The following is a 22,838-nucleotide window of genomic DNA, read 5'->3' on the forward strand; positions in this document are numbered from 1 at the left end:
ACATTTTTTCCCTCGACTGTAACTCTTTGCTCAGTATGATTAGCTTATAAGCAATAGCGTGATCCAGCTCGACAGTGAGACGATCATGATAGAGTCGAAGAAAAGGATGCTGAGCGGATTAGATCATAGAAACCCCGAGAATTCAATGGCGGGGATGTTGGATGGTTGGGTGTCGACGGTCGAAGGAGGCGAAGGAAAAAAAGACTGGAAAGAGGTCGAATATGTGATGATTACGAATGGATCAAAGCGAAGAACGATTATGCCAAATCAATAGGCGATACACATGAAGGTTACAGGTGAAATTTCAGATGAACATAATGCCACGACTTCTGTTCTGTCTGTTTTGTACAAACTACTAACTTTTCTATTTTGGAAAACCTTCACGGTCAGACACGAACAATAAGCTAGCTGATTAATTTACCTTAATTAAATTTTAAAGTAACGGGACCACTGGCACCCATAAAGCTTCTCATCAAGGTGGCCTAAAAGAACGGAGAACAAATAGCCAGGAGGGCAACGGTATATACACCAAGAACTATTGCCGAATTGCTTTCCACATCAGCCCACGAAAACCTCCAACGGCTCGATACGCCCCACCCGTTCGATTTTTCCCGTCACTCGACTCATAACGTTTTAAGCATAAAAGTCCACCGACGACGAATGACGACCAACCAGGAGCAGGATTTTCTTGTCGTAAGATTTACACGCACGAATAAACTACAGTCTTTCGAAGAGAGTTACAAAAATGTTATTCCTACTTAGAAGCTAGCTTAGAAGGCCGATGTAAGCCTTTAATTTCAAGTAGACTCACAGCATATTGAAGTGGAGGTGAACGTAACGGCAATACCGTTCCTCCAACAGCATCCGAAGCTCACTATAACATTGTTTGAAACAGTTAGAACCCAGAAAAGAAGCGGTTTTTTACCGGGTTATTAAATTATACGAAAAAAAATCAATGTAATAAGAATCTTGGTACGGCATAAAAATTTCTGGGTTACTATCGATAAGAAGGGCCATCCACATGGACAGATTTTAGGCGATTTTGAACCCCCCCCCCCCCCCCCCCCGTGAACAACTGCTCATATAAATTCTAAAAATTTTGTATGAACCGCGGACATTACACATACCCTCCCCCCTCCACACCATTAAGCTGTTCACGTGGTATGTGGATGGCCCCAAAGCTACCCGCATATATAAATTATAATATCATTGAAATTATTTTGATTCCAAATGGATTTACTTATACAATCCCAAACAAATGATTTTAGTAGTTGCGTTGAATGGTTTATTGAAAGTGCTGAGAACTTTATAAGAAATTCCTAGGATAAATTAAACTCGAAAAAAAATCTACATTTTCTGTTTGTATAACTTTTCATTGCATGAGTAAAAATTGATTAAACTTTGAGAAAAACTTTAGAATGTTTAGAATGTTATGTTTACAAGACCGAATTTTCGACACAATCTGTCTACTGATTATCGCCTTCTAAGCACGAAGTGCTGAGGACATTTCGTGGACATTCCAGACGTCGAGATGCGTAGAGATTCGTTAGGGAACCAAGAAGGTCATTTCTTTCGTCTGATTTGTCCAGCAGATAATGAAGCGGGTCAGACTTCATGACCTCAAGGTGCCTAATCGAATCGATACACAGAATGCAGTGGCCAAATTCAGTGTCAAGAAGCAGTACTGCGGGTGGTTGTTGCAGCCAGAAAAGATCGTAATAGACAGCAAAACGTACATTAAATTGGACACCAAGCAGATTCCCGGGCTCCTCCCGGGTATACCTCCAAAAGCGCCTCCGCTCCCACGTTTTGGTCGGATCTGACATCGTGTCATTATGAAAAACGATATTGTTTTTGATCTGTCAAACTTTCAGAACTTCGCCCAATAGAAAAATATTGGGCGGTCCAGAAAATAGGAAAGGTATCCAAAAACGACCAGGATTTGAAACCAGGAGCAGGTTGAAAGTGAGTAAAAAGATGGCGTGAGTTTTGCACAGGATTTGATGGGTAGCGTTAGGTCCAACGAATCAAATGAACCAACAGCATATCTAATATGTGTTTATTTATTCTATGAGATTTCCCAAAATCGCCTAGAATTCTTCCTTATTGGTCATCAGTCAGCTTAAACCATCCCCGGCGGGAGATGCCGTTATTTTTAACGCACATTTCAACTTGGATCAGGCCGGATTGCCTCTTTCATCGTATGAAGCACGTTGCATGCATCTGAATCTGTAAACGCTAAAGAAAAACCGAAGTTCGCGGTTCACTAATTCTGTTCTGCGTCAGTGATATTAAATTTTTTTTTGAATTTGTTGGGAACCAACTCTCATTAGCAATAGGGGTCGTATGCTGACTGAGAAAATAGTTCGTACGTGGTTGTTTCTTCATAAGAGGGGCGGCGTACAACATCGTCTGACCCGGAGCGAGTAACTGAATTATGAAATGCAGTGCCAGTTATATCTAAGATAGCAATACTGTCGCGAGTCCAGGCATCGCAGCCCTAGTAAGGTAACCTATAAAATACTACGAACGATAAAAAGGCTAACGATTATTGTAAACTTGGTACTTCGAATGTAAGGACTCCACTTGAACTGCCAAGCGCAAGTTTCCAAGTTAGAAAGGGCTGAGAAGGTAAATGGAAGCTATCCTGTAGGTGCAGTGGCGGAAGTACAGAAATTGGCAGAGAAAGACTCCACTCTATTGCGAACGACAATAGCCTGAGGCTTATTCTGGGATATTTTTTTTTCGCACGCCGGAGTATTCGAAAGCACACATGGAGACACCCAGATGGTCTATTCTGGAATCGACCATGTTCTAATCATTGGTTGGTACTTTACTGGCGTTACAGATGTTAGGTCGTTCAAAGAGCCAAACGTTGACTTAGACTCTATCACTATCTCGTATCATGCAAAATCCACACCCAGCTGACCATCGTATTGAAATCCAGGTAAACGAGAAAGATCCGGTTGGACATCAACCGGAGAAGTGGCTGCAGAGTACTCGCACAAAGTTCAATAGCGGATCGATGAGCAAGTTCAAGGAGACCTAAACGAACAGTGGAGATATATCAGCAAGCACCGAGCCAGAGCTCACATCTTGACTACGGCTGTGACGCGTCGCAGCTAACTGTTTAGTGCACAGGCTAGCGCTACAATCCTAAAAACAAAGAAAAGCCTTGGTGTTACATTCTGATTCGGAACTCGACCTTCTGTTTCTTATACACATACTTCGCGGCCAACTGTTTAGTGTACAGGACATAACATCACCAGCAATATTGAAAACAATATCAAGTTTTCTTGCTGCTTTAGCGAATATGTTAATACAATGTAGATTGAATGCTGGTTGCTTATTTGATAGTGAAGTTTTGCGGTGAAAGTCCATTATTTGACACTTACCAATGCTAACCTTCAATTAGTTTTTGTGACATCAATAAACAAACGAATCCAAAAGCTCTCGCAACCGCCAACAGTCGTCGATGGAGCGTATTATTGAACACAACCTTATATCGTCTGCATATACTGGCTTAAAACCAACATCCAGCAGTAAGCATACGTCGTTCAAAATAGTATAAACAGTTATTTGCTGCCTTGTGGAACGCCGGAGCTGTTTGAAAACTGTGACAAACTGCAGGAATAAATGCGTTCTCGTAGAATTCTAGCACATAAGTACTAGCTAAACCAACTGACGAACTTCTGCACTTAATCGTTAGATTTTTTTAAATAATATTTTATTTTAATATACTTGGAGGACTGGCTGCGGAGTACTCGCAGAAAGTTGATTAGCGGATAGATGAGTGAATGAGAGGAGACCAGAACGAACAGTAGAGCAATATTTACAGTACGATCCACCAGATCCGTGGCAGAGTTCACATGTTGGCAGCGGGTGAGAAGCGTCAGAGCGGAGAAATATATCGAGCAGCTAGAGCCGCTGGAATAAGACTTCGACTGGGAGCGTGCTCTTGCGAAGGCAGAGGCGGGCTTTTTTTCCTGGTACGATTCGAGAAGCTTCTTTAAGACAATCAACGGAATCAGGTACTAAACTGTGGCAGTCCCTGTTATCTGTAACCTGCATTTGATTGGAGGAGACCAAGTGTTGTAAACGACATTACCTCGACTCTAGCAACTGTCGTGGCTCCCGCATCCACAGACTGAGGTTGTTGCAGGAAATTTTCGTGATTGAATACCAATGACATTTTCGACCGGGATGCTCCACTACAGACCAAATGTTCATTTTGCGACAAATTCTCGTTAAATTTCGAGAATTGAAGCTGCTGACTCACCATCTGTATGTATACTTCAAGGCAGCGTACGGTTCAGTAAAGAAAAATGAGTTTGACTATGCTTGGAGGTGAATTCCTGAACCCTTGACGGTTTTACAAAATGCGTCATGTCCTAACGGTGAGATATCGAACGCTTCTGTGAATTTAGATGGTTTTAAGTAGGGAGATGGGTTGTCAAATACATTGTTCAGCATCACATTGGAAGGTGCAATTTGGAGGGCTGGCAACGTCATTACGAAGTCTCATATGAAGGGGTTTCGCGAACGATATCGAAATCTCGACATTTTTGACGACTTTCGGAGCTCCCAAGAGGGATGCAGTGAGAATGGATCCCGTCATCAACTCTACCAAAACGAAGTACATGGTAGCTGGTAGAAAGCGTCTAATTTTGGTGCTGCGTTGGTGATTGATGAGGAATCATTTGAAGTGGTTGATGAATTTATTTACCTGCGTACATTGGAGAGGTGCTACAATGGGGTTAGCCGTGAAATATAGAGGTGAATAGTGGCAGCAGAAAGGACCTATATGGATTGCGTAACCAGCAAAGATTCCGCAGCTCGCGAACCTGTGCCAAATATGCACTCTATAAGACATTTATTCTCCCATGGCTACGAATACGTGTTAGAGACGATTAGAGGATAGCAGCCCAAGACCGAGTGGCATAGCGACGCAATCTAGATTCAGCACTGAATCGATCACCGGTCTGTCGCCGCAAAAGTAGTGTAAGTAAAGTTATGACAGCAAGCATCGAATTTTATTATTTTATTTTATTTAAATGGAAATGTTCTAATTAAAAACATTCCTAAGTGCAGTTGTTTTTGAAACTTTACTAATAAACCATTTCTTTGGCTAATTTTGTTGTTATTGGAAATTGAGTTTTCGTTTAAATACATTCAAGATCCTACAAAATCATTTTTAAACTGCGTATGTGAAATCGAAGTAATAGAAGTGAATACTTCGGGATTTATTAGAGCTACTCAAGCGATCTCACAAAACTCTTGCGAAAATTACTAGCCCAGACATCGATTTTAAGGCTGCGTACGATGTAGTAGACCGAGAGTGGTAATGTCAAACTAAACCGCAATACGCTTTTTAGACAAACCGACGGACATGAATCCAATGATGAAAATTGTTCTATGGTACACTCTAATCTCTTTGAGTCGTGAAAAAGGGAGAGAAAGGGTGGCGTACTTCTCTAACTGCTCTTTGATATCGTCCTTCAGGAAAATATTAGAAGAGCGGGAACCGTAATCGAGTCGAAAACGGCGGGCATCAACCCGCTAGTTCTGATTGATGAAGTAATTAATTTTAATTCAAAACTTAATTTAAAATAATTTTGATGCAGAGCAATTTTCATTAGTCTAAGCTAATATTTGCACAAGATTTTGAAATTTTTAAATCAATGTGCTAAATTGATAATAAATATAGCAAAAATATTACTCAGTATTTTTCCGTTTGAATTTGTAGTCTCTCATGACCCAGGATTCTGCATAGGTTTTTGAAAAGTTTTTAACCGTTTTTGATGTTCTAATCGAGCCAAATCACTGAAATTTGTTATTAAAGTTCTTACAAACAGTACATCATTGTAGTACCCCGATCAGTCAAAAATATCAGGATTACAACAAATCTTGTCATTTTGTGACGAACTTTTCGTATCAACTTGTGTTCTAAACTTGGTCTCGTTAATAGTTGAAATATCAAAATTCCTATCAAAATTACTTACTGATTATTACAAATTATAGCAAGTTTTGTAAGGTTTTTGGCAGAAAAAGATTAGAATAAGCTAGAATGTACAATATTTTGTCAATTTAATAACAAATTTTGTTATAAATATGCCTCAGGTGTATAATAGCAGAATAAGATATAATTCTGTACTTTTTATCATTCTGGCATATCGAGAATATTACACGCTTTGTTATTTCTACCAAGCTCAGATATATTTGTGTTACCAGTTTGTTATAATCGTTTGATCGGGACGGCTTTCATATGAAGTGATCGAAATTATGGCCGCTCATTAGAGTTTGGCCGCCATCTTCATTATTAAATTGCTCTAAAACTGTTCTACTCTTTGGCGATGCTTCGGTCTATCGATTCGAATCAAAGTAAAGTTGTGCAATCTGTTTTCGATGTTTTCAATATTAGTTGAAGGGCTTGTTTTAGTGAGAATTGCTCACAAGTTTTTACTTCTCTACACCTATGTTATCGTCTCGATTCTAACTTCAAAATAAAATGAATTCTGTGCAATTTTTTTTTTGTAATGACCAGTAGTGCGAAAACTGTTTTATAACACTTTAAAACAATGCATAATTTAATTAACAAATTTAATAGCTTTATGAGTACGAAACATTAGAAGAATCGAATATTTTTATTTCACCATATTAACTCATCCCCGTTCGATCATGTTCTGTTTATTCTCGAGCAAATAAAAAAGAACTCACTTCCCCAATCAAACATTTCCGCTAGCACTCAATACCGGTGCAGGTAGCTTCCGTCCGAATAATTGCGAAATTACTCTCGCAATTGAGGCAGCCCGAAGTTCCACTGCACCCAAACACACATCCGTATTCAGCTGCAAACAAAACAACACAAACCAAACAACAATAAACAATGTAATCAAATCTCTACTAGGCCACTGCCGGCTGGCAGACTACCCGGGTGCTTGTTCCGCGCTTGGCACAGTGCAGAAAACCCTGAATGATACACAAATTGCTATATCATCTTGGCACCATCGTTAGCCGGGCCGCCGGCAATCCCCAAAGCCAGGAAGGCCCAAGCCGACAGAATGAAACAATTTATCATATCTGAAATTGGGCGGACCACCCTTCCCCGCCGACTTGGCCGTCGGGCCAAAGTTTACTCTAACGGACAAAGTGGACTTTTGGTCCCGTTCACCCCCGTGGGCGCGACCGTCCGGAAGATCCAGAGAGAGAGAGACACGGTCTAGGATCGGGGGATTATGCAAAATAATTTTCTTATAGCTTCGACTGCAGCGCACGTAACCCGTCCCGCAGTCAAAGTTCTTTGTGCTGTGTGAATTTTTACTTTTCTTCTTATTTTTTTCTTCCCGGCTGATGGGACTTTTGGCTCAGGATACAAGATTGTTGTTCATTTTTGTTGAGAATGCTTTCTGGGAATACGAGGGAAAGGGTAAAGTACAAACCATACTTGAAAATGGAGTTTGCCGAGTGCCGTTGTTGTTTTGTTTGCCCCGGGACGATGATGAGGAAAAGAATCACCTACACAGGAAAAGAAGAACACAGTAGGAACTTCAATCTACTTACACTTTGACCTAATTTACTGGACTCGCCTTCCGAATCGGATTCAGGTCCAGGGCTACATCACGTGGTTTCATGAACAGTTTCCAGCTGGCCGTTACTTTGTCGGAGTTTTGTCTTCACTAGGTTCGGTTACCCTCAACTATTAACACAGGATCAAAATAAACTATCAACAATTAGTATTCACAGTTTGGGTTTTCTCTTATCTTTTTTTAAAAGTTTGTCACCGTTAATGTTCCTTGTTCTTACAGTAGATATTAAATATTAGTTTTTTTTTGTTGGTTTAAATTTTCTTTTCCAGCCACGAACACAAAGTGCGCAATGCAGCTGCTGATGTTTGTTGTATATATATTTTACACTTTTCATTAAACTTGTTCAAGATTGACGTTTACATTTGCGCTTATGTTGCTCTCGTCGAACGCGTTAATCGAATTGCAATATGTAATTCTCTGTCTGATGTTACTGATTTGTTGAGTTTTTGCTTTGTTTGTTGGTTAGTTGTTCATACCTGTATTAGCTTGCTGCGTATATGCTTATTGATAACTTTTCGGTTCACTTTTTTTTCTGAAAAACCGTTTTTTGACGGTGTCTCGCATTTTCGGTTGAGCGAAAACAAATTTTTACGCGGGGATGGGTTTCGGCTCGTTTGAAGTTTGAACTTTGATGGTAGTCAATTGTGATGGTTCGGAGCAGTTACACGAAAAATGAAAATAGAATAAGTAGAGCGGTCGGGTTGGGACTCGGGTATGGAAGGTTCACGGTCAAGTGGTAAAGCCAGTGGCACTGCCAATCAAGCCAGAAGCAGGTGCGCCCCCGGAAAAGGGTCCGTTTGATGTTCCGCTTGAGTGGAAATTGTTTTGAATATGGAGGATTGAAATGTATATTTTCTATGGGGAAGCCATGCATATTCGGAAGGCAGTTATGCTTGCACGGCCTTCACCAGGGGAGATGAAGTGCAGGGAGTTATTATTGTGCATTTTTGTGGATCTGTTGAAGAGAATAACTCATGTTATATGCAATATATGGGCATTTGGTATGTCACAAAGCAGGGAAGAATATCGAGCAATTCCAATGTTGTGCATTGTCAGTAGATGTGTTGAAATTGAACTTTTAGGATCGAAGCTGACCGCAGGTGATTTTACGCTTTTTCATTCTTTGTTTCACAATTTTTAATTCAGTATTCATATCTTTTCATTTGTGTTATAACAACTCTCAATTTTTGATTAATTATGTCTCTTTTCATCTCTAATCTTTCTTTATTCATCTTTCATCTCTCAGTTTTTTTTTCTCTTTCATTTTTTATCTTTTATCTCTCATTTTCGATTTCTTTACCTTTCGTCTATTTTCTTGGTTTCATGCATTTCTCTCCAAAGTTCCTGGGAATCAAACTGAAGAAGATTCAATTTTCAAAGGACTCAAAGTCAAGCACACTTATGTTGATGGCAATCCCGTGTGCATGTGAACGCCTCCACGAGTAGCACACGTATATATTTCCGCGATGACGGTTCCATCCTACGTCGTAACGGCGGCAACGGTCTTAATTGAATTCGTGCCAAAGCTGACCGCCGCCGTCGACAACTGTTTCCAAGATGCCGGCGAAAATTCCAGCGAAGCAGCAGCGTTTCACGTCGCCCACTAACGAGAGTCGACGAAGTGCAAAAGCGGTTATTAGCGAATGTACAACTGCGTCCCAGAAGATGCTGTGCACGGAATGTCTTAGGATTCGCATAACCTCCTAGCCGGGACCTGTCTTGAACTGCCAGCTTGCCTGATGCGACTAATTAATATAGGATTTACCACGTGAACCTCGTGAAGCCGTGAGAAAGCAGGTGGGCGGATGGGGGTGGCAATTTATTGTGTGGCATCGTAATTACGCCTTTACGGTTTGGCGCTTCGCGCTCAGATATTAATTCTTCATTTAGCGAGATTCGAGTGAGAGACAAGTGGTTTGGATGTTGTGGTTTTAAAGCGAGTATTAATGTTAAGAGGCTAGTAGGGATGTTTGGTTTTCAACCGCTTCCCAACGGGCCATGGTAAAATTTGTTCGAGGGAATCTCTCATCTCCCGACCGAAGAAGGGAGCAGGGGCCGAATGGATAAAGGAATGATAGCGGATATGAAAAGGAGCTTTAAAGTAGATAGTAAGTTAGGATACATTCAGTTCAGACTCACTCACTGTTTCGCACATACACATATAAACTTAATCACACTTGCGGGTCCCTACCGTTTGCTAGTATGCGGGGATTTGTCGCGATTTTCACGCGGGACAGTTTTCGCGTTCGACCCCTCTCTCGCGCGCTACTTCCGGCATCCGGAACTCGTGTAATGACGCTTTAATTAATACTTTAATAAAACATATCTAAAACACGTCAACAATGCTAGGAGTACGGAGTAACAACGATAAAGAGTAGAGTAATGCTTACAGATGAGCAGTGACGGCCCGTTGGCACCCGAGCCAAAGATGGGAAAATGAATCTCTTCCGGTTCCATCAGTTCCTCGTCCTCGTCCAGGCCGTTGTTGGGCATGTTGTTGATGGTGTTGGTGTTGATTTTGTAGCCGGAGCCACCGCTGCTGAGGCCTCCGCCACCGGAAGCGGATGCCGACGATGAGGATGATGACGATGAAGAGGACACCGATGGGAAGGACGATGAGGCTGATCCGAATATTCCCACTGAACCACCGGACGAGGACGCCGATGATGCGGAGAACGAGGACAACGAGGAACCGGTGGTTTTGTGCTTCAGCGTAAAGTTCACGTTGAAGATCGCTTCCGCAACGCCACCTGGTGATGATACGATGAAATAGAACGTACGAGGAACTTTCTCGTGCATGTGCACGTAGGTTAGACGTGCCTCCTTGCAGAATGGTGTCGGCAGGTCCTGTGTTTAATGAGAAAAAAGAACAAAAAAGGGGGGGTAAGAGCAAATATTAAACCAGAGATAATATTTGTGATGTATGTGCTTTTGCAGTGTTGTTCTCTTTCGCTTCGGACGGGATTCCGGGAACACGGTTGGACTGTCAGGGCATAAAGTTCTGGTATGGTCACGTGCCAGTTCGCACACTGGTGGAGTGTTTGTAGTTCCTTTGTTTGCTTGCAGTACGATCGCACGTATTTTGTCTTGCGAAAGATGTTTTGATTTTCCTCGCACTGTCCGGTGGCTATCATCGTCATGAAACTGTTGGTTATTCTTGTAAACTAATGTATAATGAAAATACGACAAGAATAGAGCAAATAACACTGCAATGCATTCGTTTAAATTGCATTTGGTTGTAGGGAGTCTAAAGAGTGTCAGACATGTTTTCTGTTATACCTTTTTGTCTTGAACAGATGAAAAATATCTTCACGTTTGCATCCAACATTTTTGTTAATACAATACTACCGGTAGCGGTATCCAACAATTTTAAAACTTCGCGTTCTTCTAATCAATTTCGCTAAGAATTACAACGAATCCTGTTCTAGATTATGAAGTTACAATAAAAATCACTATTCTGTTCAATCACTCTAAAATTTTACGAAAGATTTTTCTGCTATAGGTAATCTCAGAAAATATAAACTAATTCAATCGAAAAAAAAACTTATTAGTTTTTTCTATAGATGCATATACTTAATGTAAACATATAGTTCATCGTGTACATCTTTGCCACAAAAATATTAATTCGCATAAATTGTAAGAATAAACTTTAAAAGACTTTCTCGAATAACTTATTTGAATAGATTGTAGATTCAAAACTGATATAGAAGGAAAAAAGATTAGGAAAATTGGTTCCACGAGTATCAATAGCTTATTCCAGTAAATGTCAGCAACCCAATAATACTTTAAGAAATTTTCCTACTGGATGCACTAGCTAGCAACATCATCGAATATCGATGCACCCTGGGCGAAAGATGCACTTTCTGTTCATAGTGTTCACGTTACGAGAAGCTATTCGATACAGCCAGTAAGCTAGACGATTCCGCCAAAGTCCGACTCCTAATGAGGAAACTCAACCCAGCGGTACACAAACTTCATACTCCCAAAGCTGTCCAAGGTGTTCCCATTCGCCAGAACCACCGAGAAATTGTAATGAGCGGTACCAGTGGCAGCAAACTGACAAGCATGATACTCTATCCGAGGAACGATTCCTGGCCTGCCTAGTCTTTGTATGTGGCCTTGAGACATCAAAGTACCCGACATTCGAATGCAGTGGATCACGAAACTGGACGAATCGTCGGAAATATCGTTAGAGACAAATGACCGTTTGGGGTTAAAGTCCCTTCAGAAGAAATCAATCAATCAATCAATCGGAAATATCGTTGATGAAGATCATGGCTGACTGCAGGACCCTGACGACGATCAAGAGCGACACCGTGCTTTCTTCATCAACATTGTGAACCGTAAAGCACAACACCAATATGCCTACCGAATCGTTACGTCATTCATCGGCTGCTGCAGGAATTGGAACCAGTGCTGATCCGCCTTCTTCTTCATTTCTATGGGATTGAACGACGTCCAACGAGCCCATCCAATATCCGCCACCACTGTCGGGGTGTCGACTCTTCAGCCATATCACCTCTCCGATGCTTTTTTTCAAATCCAGGTGGACCAAAACCTTCTTCCCATCGACACTCATGGGGCTCTATCAGTGCATCCGTTTGTTTCCCGGCATCAAATCAACTTCAAGAACGTGTCAGCAACTGGACAGTGTCTTCGTGGTTGGCCGAACAGAGAAAGTGGATAATCAAAACATTGAGCTGCTCCTAAATCATATCTAGGAGTGCGGTTAACCCTGCGAATCGCAAAATGCAGTCAAGTCAGGGAAGCAAGGCACCAACCGAACTACCGTCGCTTCGATCTTATTAAGGAGCTGTAAACTACTATGGGAGGTACGTTTCTCGAATGCACAAGCTGCGGTATTGTATGGGTCAATTTCTGAAAGCTGGAACCAAGTGGGATTGGAGCAAGTAATGATGCACGATAATTTCCAGCTGTACATTGTGGTATCTGCCTACGCATCTTCAATCTATCATCGCCGGAATCGCACACCAGTTCTTAGCGGCACGGTAAGAGCAATCTGTCATACCTCGAGAAACCTTGCTGCGGTTGAAACAAATCAGATAAGTCGGATCTAGAAGTAGGGGCTTGGGCTGGCTTCTATCGGGTGCCATTCGGAAGACGCTTCACGTTATAGTCAGTCCACAAATCGTTGTTGGCCATGTTCGGGTCTTTGACCGATAGTTCTCTGTCGAGGTTGATAAACACCCACATTTGCCCCAATGAAGAGTACGTGATAGCATCGATCGAGCTACTACAAGGCATCTTCGCTCGTTTCGGAAACCCGGAGACACTGATTAGCGACATTCACTTCGAGCAAGGCGACAGGTACAACTGCAAATATGAAAGAAGGGAAAATCACTTACAACTCCAAGAAGCTGATCTGAACCAAGGTCCACAAGATTGACAGTTGCAGCTGTAAAGCTAGTCAGATTCTCGAACGCATTGGGAACGTGATATACAACGTTTGGTTGGGGCTGAAAGAGACGTTAGTCCGAGCTCACTGTAACCAACTACGTGAACCACGTGAGTCGCATCAGGCCGAGATAACTGGAGAGACAAATCTCGGTAATGAATGGAATAATCGGGTTTACTCTTATGCAGCATTATTGGCATTTTCTGATTTCCATATTGTACATATTCCGTCGGGATGCGGTATATTTTTCCAAATCTGTATCACATTTCCAGTTCGCTTATTTTTCGCTCTCTTTACTTCACATACTGTCTGCCTAATGAACTTGCGTGTTGACGGGAAAAAGCCGTTGTTAAAAATAGAAATTTAGCTCGAAAAACTTTTTGTTATATAACCAGTTTTTCGTGATTTTTGCTTTATTAAAAACGTTCCCTAGTGGAGTGGAGCTTTTCTGGACCGTTGCTTCAACAAGGTGTACTTTTATTGGATGACTCCGTTTTGAGTGGACAGCTTTCATTTAAGCAATTAAGAGTTTACTTGTTATAGTTCTTCTATAGTCTTAATGTCTTGTTTTGTTGAAAGTTCTTCTGTTGATAGTTTGCTTCAGTCGGTTTTTCTGGCATCCCTGTAGGTTTCCGGTAGGATTTCTCCAACATCATAGTGGAAAAGTATTTTCCTGTGATCTGATAAGAACGTTTCCTCAGACCCATATCAATTTGACATTTTATTAGTAAGTTTGTCGCTCAACATGGTTAAGTCTAGGACTTCTTATCGTGTAGCGTTGATATGGGTTGGGTTATTACCTCAGATTCATATAAGACATCAAATGAGAGACGCACCCTACGCAAGTCCCACTTTATATTCTACTGGAGTCGATAGGCCTGAACCGAAGTCCTCCAGACGAAACAGAATAGCTCTTCGAACCCAATTCAGATGGGTCAGTGCATCCTGATGGTCTTTCTCAAATCCCACTCGTACCATCTTTATTACCAAAAGGGGGGAGGAGTCGCAGAGACTACCCCAATTGCATCATGCTTCACGCAATATGAAGCTGTCGTCCGTCAGAGTGACAAACGTCGGCTACTTCAACTTTCGTGACGGGTCTATGTCATCGTCATCCTCATCACAATGAAATTCTGATATCCGCATTGTTTAAGTCCCCATTTCCGGTTTAATTATACAGGGTATTCAATAAGTTTGAATACAACTTTTTATCGTTGTGTATGGGCGCAACTTGAGCCTCAGTTATATGTTAACTAACGCGTACTTTGTTGATTCGCTGTCATTTATTGATTGTCAACCTCGCACGATTAAAGAGTACCGCGAGTAGTTCAGTTGTTTGCGAGAGATGAGTGACCCGGCGACATATGAGCCGTTGAGAGCAAAAGTGGTACATGTCAAATATATTAAATACCAATATAGTTCACTTTCGTGAAATTATGAAGACAAATTGAAAATGACAGAAGCGTTAGTCACCTTTTCGACCGCTAGGTGCGCCACTTCTGATTTTGTTCTACACGACATGCGAAATAGAGCAACTTTTGACAATAATATTACCCTAATGGGTACACTGAAAAAAATTCACATTTTATTGTGAAGTGGACTCGGCGGAATATTTTATAATAATAAAGTTCGCCTATGCATAAGGCAATCCATGGGTGGTGTTCCACGGTTTGTACGTTTGTCGACCTCCGACAATATTTTGAGTTGTAAAATGTCGACTTCCGGTGACTGGGAAACTGCCGAAAATGACCAAATACCACCTAATATGGGTTTTTTTAACTAGAATGACGCTCAGAGGCCAGAAATTGTCTCGAAATGCCAGTTTGAAATCCAAGATGGCGACTTCCGGTTTTTGAAAAATCAGACAAAATTTTGAATTGTAAGATGGCGACTTCCAGTGATTGGAAAAAAGAGGAAAATGACCAAATACCACCAATATAGATGTTTCTTTAACTAGAATGACGCTCAGAGGCCAGAAATTGTCTCTGAATACCATTTTGAAATCCAAGATGACGACTTCCGGTTTCTGAGAAACAGCGAGATATGACCAAATACCATCCAATATGGGTATTTCCGAAATCGTGATGATGCACTGAAACCACAAATCGACCTCAGACAACATTATGAGTAGTAAAATGGCGACTTTTGGTGACTGGAAAACTGCCGAAAATGACCCAAAAACAACCAAATATGGGTGTTTCTTTAACCAGAATGATGCTCAGAGGCCAGAAATTGTCTCCAAATGCCATTTTGAAATCCAATATGGCGACTTCCGGTTCCTAAACAACAGTGGCAAAAGACCAAATAACACTCATTATGGGTATTTCCGGGATTGTTATGATGCACTGATGCTACGAATCGACCTCAGATAACATTATGAATTGTAAAATGACGACTTCCGGTAAATGGGAAACTGCTGAAAATAACCAAATAACACCCAATATGGGTATTTCTTCAACCGGCCGATTTCCATCCAATATGAGATGTTTCGATACCAGAATGATACACAGGAGCTAGAATCGACCACAGACAACATTTTGAATTCTAAGATGGTGACTTCCGGTTTCTGTAGAACAGCCGAAAATGACTAAATAACACCTATCATTGGTGTTTCTTAAACTAGAATGACGCTCAGGGGCCAGAAATTGTCTCCAAAAAAAATAACCTAAAGGGACCAAATACCACCTAATATGAGTGTTTCTTTAACCAGAATGATGCATGGAGCTAAAAATTGACCTCAGACACCATTTTGAATTGTAAGATGGCAACTTCTGGGAAACAGCCGAATACTACTGCATATGAAAATTTCCGTAATCGAAATAATGTATAGGAGCCAAGCATTGACCCTGGACACCATAATGAATTCGAAGATGACCACTTTCAGTTTCTGGAAAACAACGAAAATAACTGAATACCACCTAACATGAGTGTTTTCGGAATAGAGGTGATGTACTAAAGGCAAAAGTCGAGGATGTTGTCATTCCGACAAAACCAATAATTTCAAACGATATAAACAAATCGCAAGAAATCAATGAATTTGGAATGTTGAAAATTATTGAATTAAACACAAAAAGAGGCGGGACGAAGTTTGCCGGGTCAGCTAGAAAATACATAAATATGCTGGTTAAAGCAAAGCTGCAAGTGATGAATATGAAGATTAGAACTCGGGAGCAAAAAATTCGGAGGGATAAAAAAAAACAAAAAATACTTTCAAAACGAAGAAAACTAAACATTAAATAATAGTTTTTGCATAACAGTTGTTATCACTAATTATGTTTGTTTTGTTGAATATCTTCTATAAATAATATAATAAAGCTTTTAAACCAATTACAACATGATATGTATCCATACTTAAATTGTTAAATTGATAGAACATTCAAGTGTTATCTAAGCTAAAAGTTGCACAACAACCATATACGACTATTGACAACCATTGTGCGGTTTCTCCTTTTATCATTTTCACGAGGTAATTGAAATATTCATTTAATTGTACACATCGTGGCCTGATTATTGAGCTTGAGCTTGACGGCCGCACATTTCGTAGTTGCTTCCCGTGATGGATCTGAGCTAGTGAAGTTACACAGGGAACCACGTATATAGCAACTTGGGATTAGTTTACCATTTACACGTCGTGGCCTGATTATTTGAATATTTCTTCTTCGTGCCTCGATAAGCTACATCTATTATATTATCAATATTCAACTCCCGGAATGGCGTTAGTTTTACATACAAACAATATACGCACGAAATCTGCAACATATTTTTTTCTGTGAAAGTATGAAATTGAGTCAACTAAATCTAAAATTGAGTAAATTCAGTTTCGTGTGTGAGAATGTCACACGCTCACAGAAATTCAACAACAATGCACAGTGATACAGTAAGGCAATGTAGGCGGACACGAGTTTTTCGATGCGATTTTGTGGTTTTAGAGTAAAACTTTTTTTTTTAAGAACTTGTTTCTTATATTTAGTCTATTTTTTATGTGCAAATGAAAATTAGGGTGGTCCTGAAATCGACTAAATGAAAAAACTAACTTTTTATTTGCATAAATAAATGTATACATTCATCGGTACAGTTGTAGATCAACTAATTTTAAGCAACTTTCGGTATTTCTTTACAATATTTATACAATATTTGTTCTATCAAATGATACCAAAAAATATTATTTATGTTTGCCCTAAACGGAGACATCAATATATCAAAAGGGCCTATTTTTAAAATAGAAATAGTGAAAACTCTTCATCTGTATAATATATCGACAATGTTTTTTCGTCAAAATTGGCGTATTTTTGATTAAAGTTACCGAAGAAAACTTTGTTTTTAAATTTGAATTGGAAAAATAGAGCGAAAAGACTGTTTTTGGAAACCAAATTTCATGTCTACAAAAAAGTTTTTTTACAAAGTTACTTAGAATTAGTTGGTCTACAAGTTTGCCAAAGAATGTTTTATTTCGTTGATTTTAGGACCACCCTAATTTTCATTCGCACATGAATAGAGGACTATGTATAAGAAACAACTTTTTACAAAAACTATGGCTTTAAACCGCAAACCAAAATCGCAACGAAAGGCCTATGTCCGCCTAAATTGCCTTATTGTACCACTGTGCAATGAGTTTAGTTACCTTTTTCACCACAAGAGGGGGTGTTCCCTGTCTGTCTTCACGGGAATATATGGGAAATTCGAGAGTGAACTATATTGTTATTTTAAGATATTTGTACATGTGCCATTTTTTCACTTTTTGGGTTTTTTGCATAAATTGATGCAGAACGCAATAATGTACTAGAATATCCAAGAAAACCGAGATCTGATAACCTAAACCAAAATTATAGCCAACACAATTTTTGGTTATTAACATAATTACAATTTCGTTGAGAGCTAAAGTGGTACATGTCCAATCTGTGCATGTTAGATGAATTGTAAGTCGAGGATCTTAGGATATTAAACAATCATGTCTTCAGCAAAGTTGGTCAGGTGATTGAGTACTTTCAGATGAAGATCTGTCTGCTTTGAAATTTTCTCACTGCGTGGTGCTAGTGTACCCTTGACTATTTTGTAGCAGAAAGCGTTTTACCAATTTCAGTATCAACTCGTATGCTATTACCAAATACATATACACCAGCGCCACGAAGAGACAGAATTCCTCAACAAACAGATCATCATTCTATAGTACTCAATCACTTGGACAACTCTGCTGAAGGCATGAATGTTCTATGTCCTAAGATTAGAGAGCTATAATGCATCCTTCATGCTCACACTGGACATGTACCACTTTTGCTCTCAACGTTTTCTGGTTGTCATTATTTTTCCCATAGAACAAAAGTGGTATATGTTTTTCCATTGAAGTTTATGGAAGTTTCGCAACCAGAACTCGTTATGCTTTCATGTACTGCCTTTTGAAACCTTTCCAGCATTGATTTAGTGCAGTTGTGTTGAAAAAAATTGTTGGAAATAACTTACTATTTGAGTATTTTCGTTTACCGCGTCTCCTGAAAAGTTTACTTAATGGCACATGTACCACTTTTGCTCTCAACGGCTCATATTTCGGTAGTTGAAGTTCCACAAAGTGAAACAAAATTTTATCTACACCACCATCCGTCGGTACCGAGAGACGCCAGCAACCATCAAGATGGGTAGGTGGCGAGTTCGTCGAAAATAAATCACTCGATCCGGAAGACTGCTGCTGACCTGGAGTACTGTTGATCTGGACTGCCCACTAGACTGGGACACAGTTGTATGTGAAAAAAGCGTTGGTGTAATTTTTTCGCTCCAATGCACTTTTCGTGTTCCTTATGGGTCCTGTAACAACTGTGTAACTTTTCAGATCGATCGGTGGAACCCCTGATTTGCGCCCGATTTTTAAAGTTTCCATACGATTTTATATGGGAAAATCCACTTTTTCAAAACTTATCCTCTAGAAATTTCCAGTTGGCTCCTGAAAATATACCAATACATGATATTTGTAGGAAATTTTCCTGGGAATAATTCTTCTGAAGACTGTAAGGCGCTACAAAATTTGTAGAAAAAGTTATTCACCTTAAACTGATCGAATGTCTGACGAACGGCTCAACATTGAATTTTTCCAGCAACACTGCTGCAGCATGCTGCTGTTGCAAACTCAACAACGTGATGAGAAACAGTTTCGCGTAGAATTAAGCTTGAAAGCGTGATTTTTCGCTCATAGTATCTTCGGAGAAAATGCTTAGAATATCAATCCCTATATTTTGATAGTATTCGTTGTGTGATTCATACCCCTAAAAGTGAGAAATCAGCTTTCTAAACACCCCTACGTAGTGAGAAACATTTTCGTGTGGGATTAAGCTTGAAGGTATGATATTTTGCTCACGTTATCTTCATTATCGGAGAGCTTGCTTAAAATATTAATTATTAAGTTTTAATGTAGATTAATTACTCCCCCTAAAAGAGGGAAGTAAACTTTCTTGGAAAATTTCCTACAAATATCATGTATTGGTATATTTTTAGGAGCCAACTGGAAATTTCTAGAGGATAAGTTTTGAAAAAGTGGATTTTCCCATATAAAATCGTATGGAAAATTTAAAAATCGGGCGCAAATCAGGGGTTCCACCGATCGATCTGAAAAGTTACACAGTTGTTACAGGACCCTTAAGGAACACGAAAAGTGCATTGGAGCTAATACTTATTTTTTGTCCCACCCTACTGCCCACACTATCTTGACAAAGGACCTAGGACACAAGCTGTACCATAAATGCAAGGTTCAAGGGGTAACGAAGGGTACAACGAAGAAGACGCTGCAGAGAGCCAAACTTATACATTCGTGGCACGCAGGCCGGGAGTTTGTGCTTTCCGATGAAAACAACAACAACAGATTTTTTTATTGCTCTATTAAGGTGGCGTTTGGTCACAGGCTGGTTCGCCAACTGTCTTGTTAGAGTCGCAAAACATCCAAAATAATCAGATGTGCACACGAAAGTTGGACAGCATCTCCCCATCTCATATAAACATCCCGCGGTTTCAGAGTGCCATAACCAGGCGGAGGAAGCCCAGATGTTTATCAAAAAAACAAAAAAACGTGAAAATCTACGCAGCGTACTATAATACCGAGGTTCTCGAAAAGGTTGAGGCCTTGGCACCGTGATACTTCCTCGGAAAGGATGAATTACGTCTCTCAATAAGACGGTGTTCTGAAACACACAGTGAATATTATTCAAGTATAGTGTCGGGAGAATCTGAACTTTGTGGCATCGCAGCAGCCAGAACCATAATCCCTTGTACTTTTATGTACATCCGGGCCAAGTAGATCGGACATAAATTTAGAACTATGAACCAATTTGAGAAGCTTATATCCTAGATCTGGGACGAGATGCCGATGATCAGGTGCGTGCCGCGTGCCATTGTTTTGAGAAACGTTTCAAGCTCGTTTTTCAGCACAAAAGAGGGGGTGCTCCCAACCAATAATTAGAAAAGGTTCAACATTGCCTCAATGAAAATTTACTTAGAAAAGAATATCTTGTATTTTTTTTTCAATATATTTTTAAAGTGTATTTGAACTTATTGAGTACCCTGTGCATCGTTATATCATAGTAAATTATTGAATGAAAATTAAAATCGTAACACTAATAAAGAAAATCTATTTCGAAAAGTTCTCTATAGGGAAAAAATCAATAAAAGGATTGATTCTTTGAATAATTCAACGATTAAATGAATGAACAATAATTTATCAATAGTTCGATGAATTGAAAAATCAAACATTAAAATGGGTTAATATGAATTGAATTTATGAATAAATAAATAAATATTTCAATAAAATATGGGTCCAGCCAATCGTGCAAAAAACGGAGCAAACGTGTCAACGACCTTCTCAAAGTTGACTCAATTTTCGGAGAAAAGTTTATTTAAGATCTCTATGCAAAAATCTCAACTTTAGTGCCAGCTGGAATGCCATTTTCATCAAAAAAAGTTATTTTGTTTTAAACTGGCCGTTACAAATTATATTTTCATTTTATGTCCTTCGAAAATCTTGAAAATTGGAAAGAAGAGAAAAAAAACCTCAAATCGTTTTGTTAATAATTTTTAAAATTAATAATTTTTCGAAAAAAAAATAAAAAAAAATAAAAAAAAAATAAAAAATAAAAAATAAAAAATAAAAAAAAATAAAAAATAAAAAATTAAAAAAAATAAAAATAAAGAATAAAAAATAAAATTAATAATTTTTCGACAGGGTATATGCTAAATTCAGCAACAAAAAAGTTCAATGATAGCAATCTAACTAATTGGTAAGTAATAATAATAAAGTGTTATTTATCAACATTCAGGTGACAAACGTCGTAACTTGCATTCAAACTTTTATCAAAGATATTTCCTTTTTTCGTTTTGGTGTTATTTGAAAAGAGTTCGAAATTTGTACCAATCTTATGGCTATAAATATATTACGTCTAGATAAAAAATGATACAAAATTGATAGAAAATACGTCAAGGAATCCAAAAAGAGAAAAGAAATATCAATTTCAAGCGGCAGTGTTGCCAGATATGATATTTTTGCATTTGAAAATAATAGCATATTTTGACAAACGAGTATATTCTAACTACAAATTTGAAAATTTCATAGTGTTCATAAGAAAGTTTTACACAAAAACCACCTTCAAATGAGGGCATTATTGGCAAAATAAGGTACACGAGTTACAGCATTTTTAAGAAATAAAGTCTAATATACTCTGAATTCCTTACTGTTTCTCTTCCTATTTTGCTAATACCTCTGTAAGTCTTTTGGTTATTAGCAATCTGAACGATGACATTTAAAGGACTAGCCGAGAAATTCAGAAAATATACATTTTGACAATAAATGTTGCCAGTTGCCTTGATATCCATAAAAAAAAGTTTGTTGACATAAGTTTAGAATTTTTAAGTTTCTCTTGAATAATGGTTTTTATGGATGAAATTTTAATTATAAAACAAATGTTTTTGACATGGTATTACCCCTTACGGCAATACTCTGGGATAGGGGTGCAAATTGAAATACCGAAAACATTCAGAACGTTACTAAAATTGTCCATAATCAAATGCTCATAACTCAATCAGTTTACAGCGGATACCCTTACTTCTTGCAGCAGCCGCTTGTTAAAATTAGCAATGCGTTGACTAAAATGCGGAAAGAGTGATTTTATTATGCCAACTAATGTACTATTGAAAAGATGTAGAACCTCGTAAAATAAGGTCAAATACCATCCACGCGGATGGTGATTTCTAGTTTCTGGAAAACAGTCTTGAAGCCGAAAACTAACAAATGTGGATATTTCCGGACCCACAATGTTGCCAAGGAACTCAAAACCATTCCAGAAGCATTGCAGTACTCTTACCTCATCGTCTGTAAGATGGCGGTTACGCCACTTTCTTTCTTTGATATTACTCAGCTTTTTGTCAATATTTTTTTAGAGCAGATACAGGCATCTTGAAGTGGGCTACCTATACTATAGTAATGCGTAAAAAACGAAATTTGAAAATTTAGCGCTTACGACAGTATTGCAAAATATACATTAACGTAAGATAGACTCTCGTAATTCTACGTTAACCTTGCGGTGGTGTCTCATACACAACCTCTTAAACTTTAATTTTGTTTTACCATAGATGGTAACAAAATATTGTATTCTAGATGAATAGAACACTATTATTCATGCATAAAACAACAAATGGCAATACTGCCTCTGGAAAAAAAAATTATTAACTTTGGAAACATACTCTAAGATTATGCAAAATTTGTTGTACACAATATAAATTTGTTGCGTTTTTGCTTTATTTCTGCTCTTGGTTTCACATTGTTCGAATTTTGCAACAAATTAATACATTTTTCGGCTCCCGTGCAA

At 39.0% G+C, this 22,838-nt stretch overlaps 1 protein-coding gene across 1 annotated transcript in view; it reads right to left on the reverse strand.

Moving 5' to 3' along the window:
• Positions 1-1,096: 1,096 nt before the first annotated feature.
• The window catches only part of LOC129725692 (uncharacterized), a 239,805-nt gene continuing 218,063 nt past the window's right edge, over positions 1,097-22,838 (reverse strand). The window contains exon 10 of the mRNA XM_055681776.1: positions 1,097-10,433. Coding sequence (XP_055537751.1) covers positions 9,891-10,433 — 543 coding nt within the window. The 3' untranslated portion in view covers positions 1,097-9,890. The remainder of the gene's footprint in view (positions 10,434-22,838) is intronic.

This window comes from Wyeomyia smithii, chromosome 2 (assembly GCF_029784165.1).
Source record: "Wyeomyia smithii strain HCP4-BCI-WySm-NY-G18 chromosome 2, ASM2978416v1, whole genome shotgun sequence".
NCBI lineage: Eukaryota > Metazoa > Arthropoda > Insecta > Diptera > Culicidae > Wyeomyia > Wyeomyia smithii.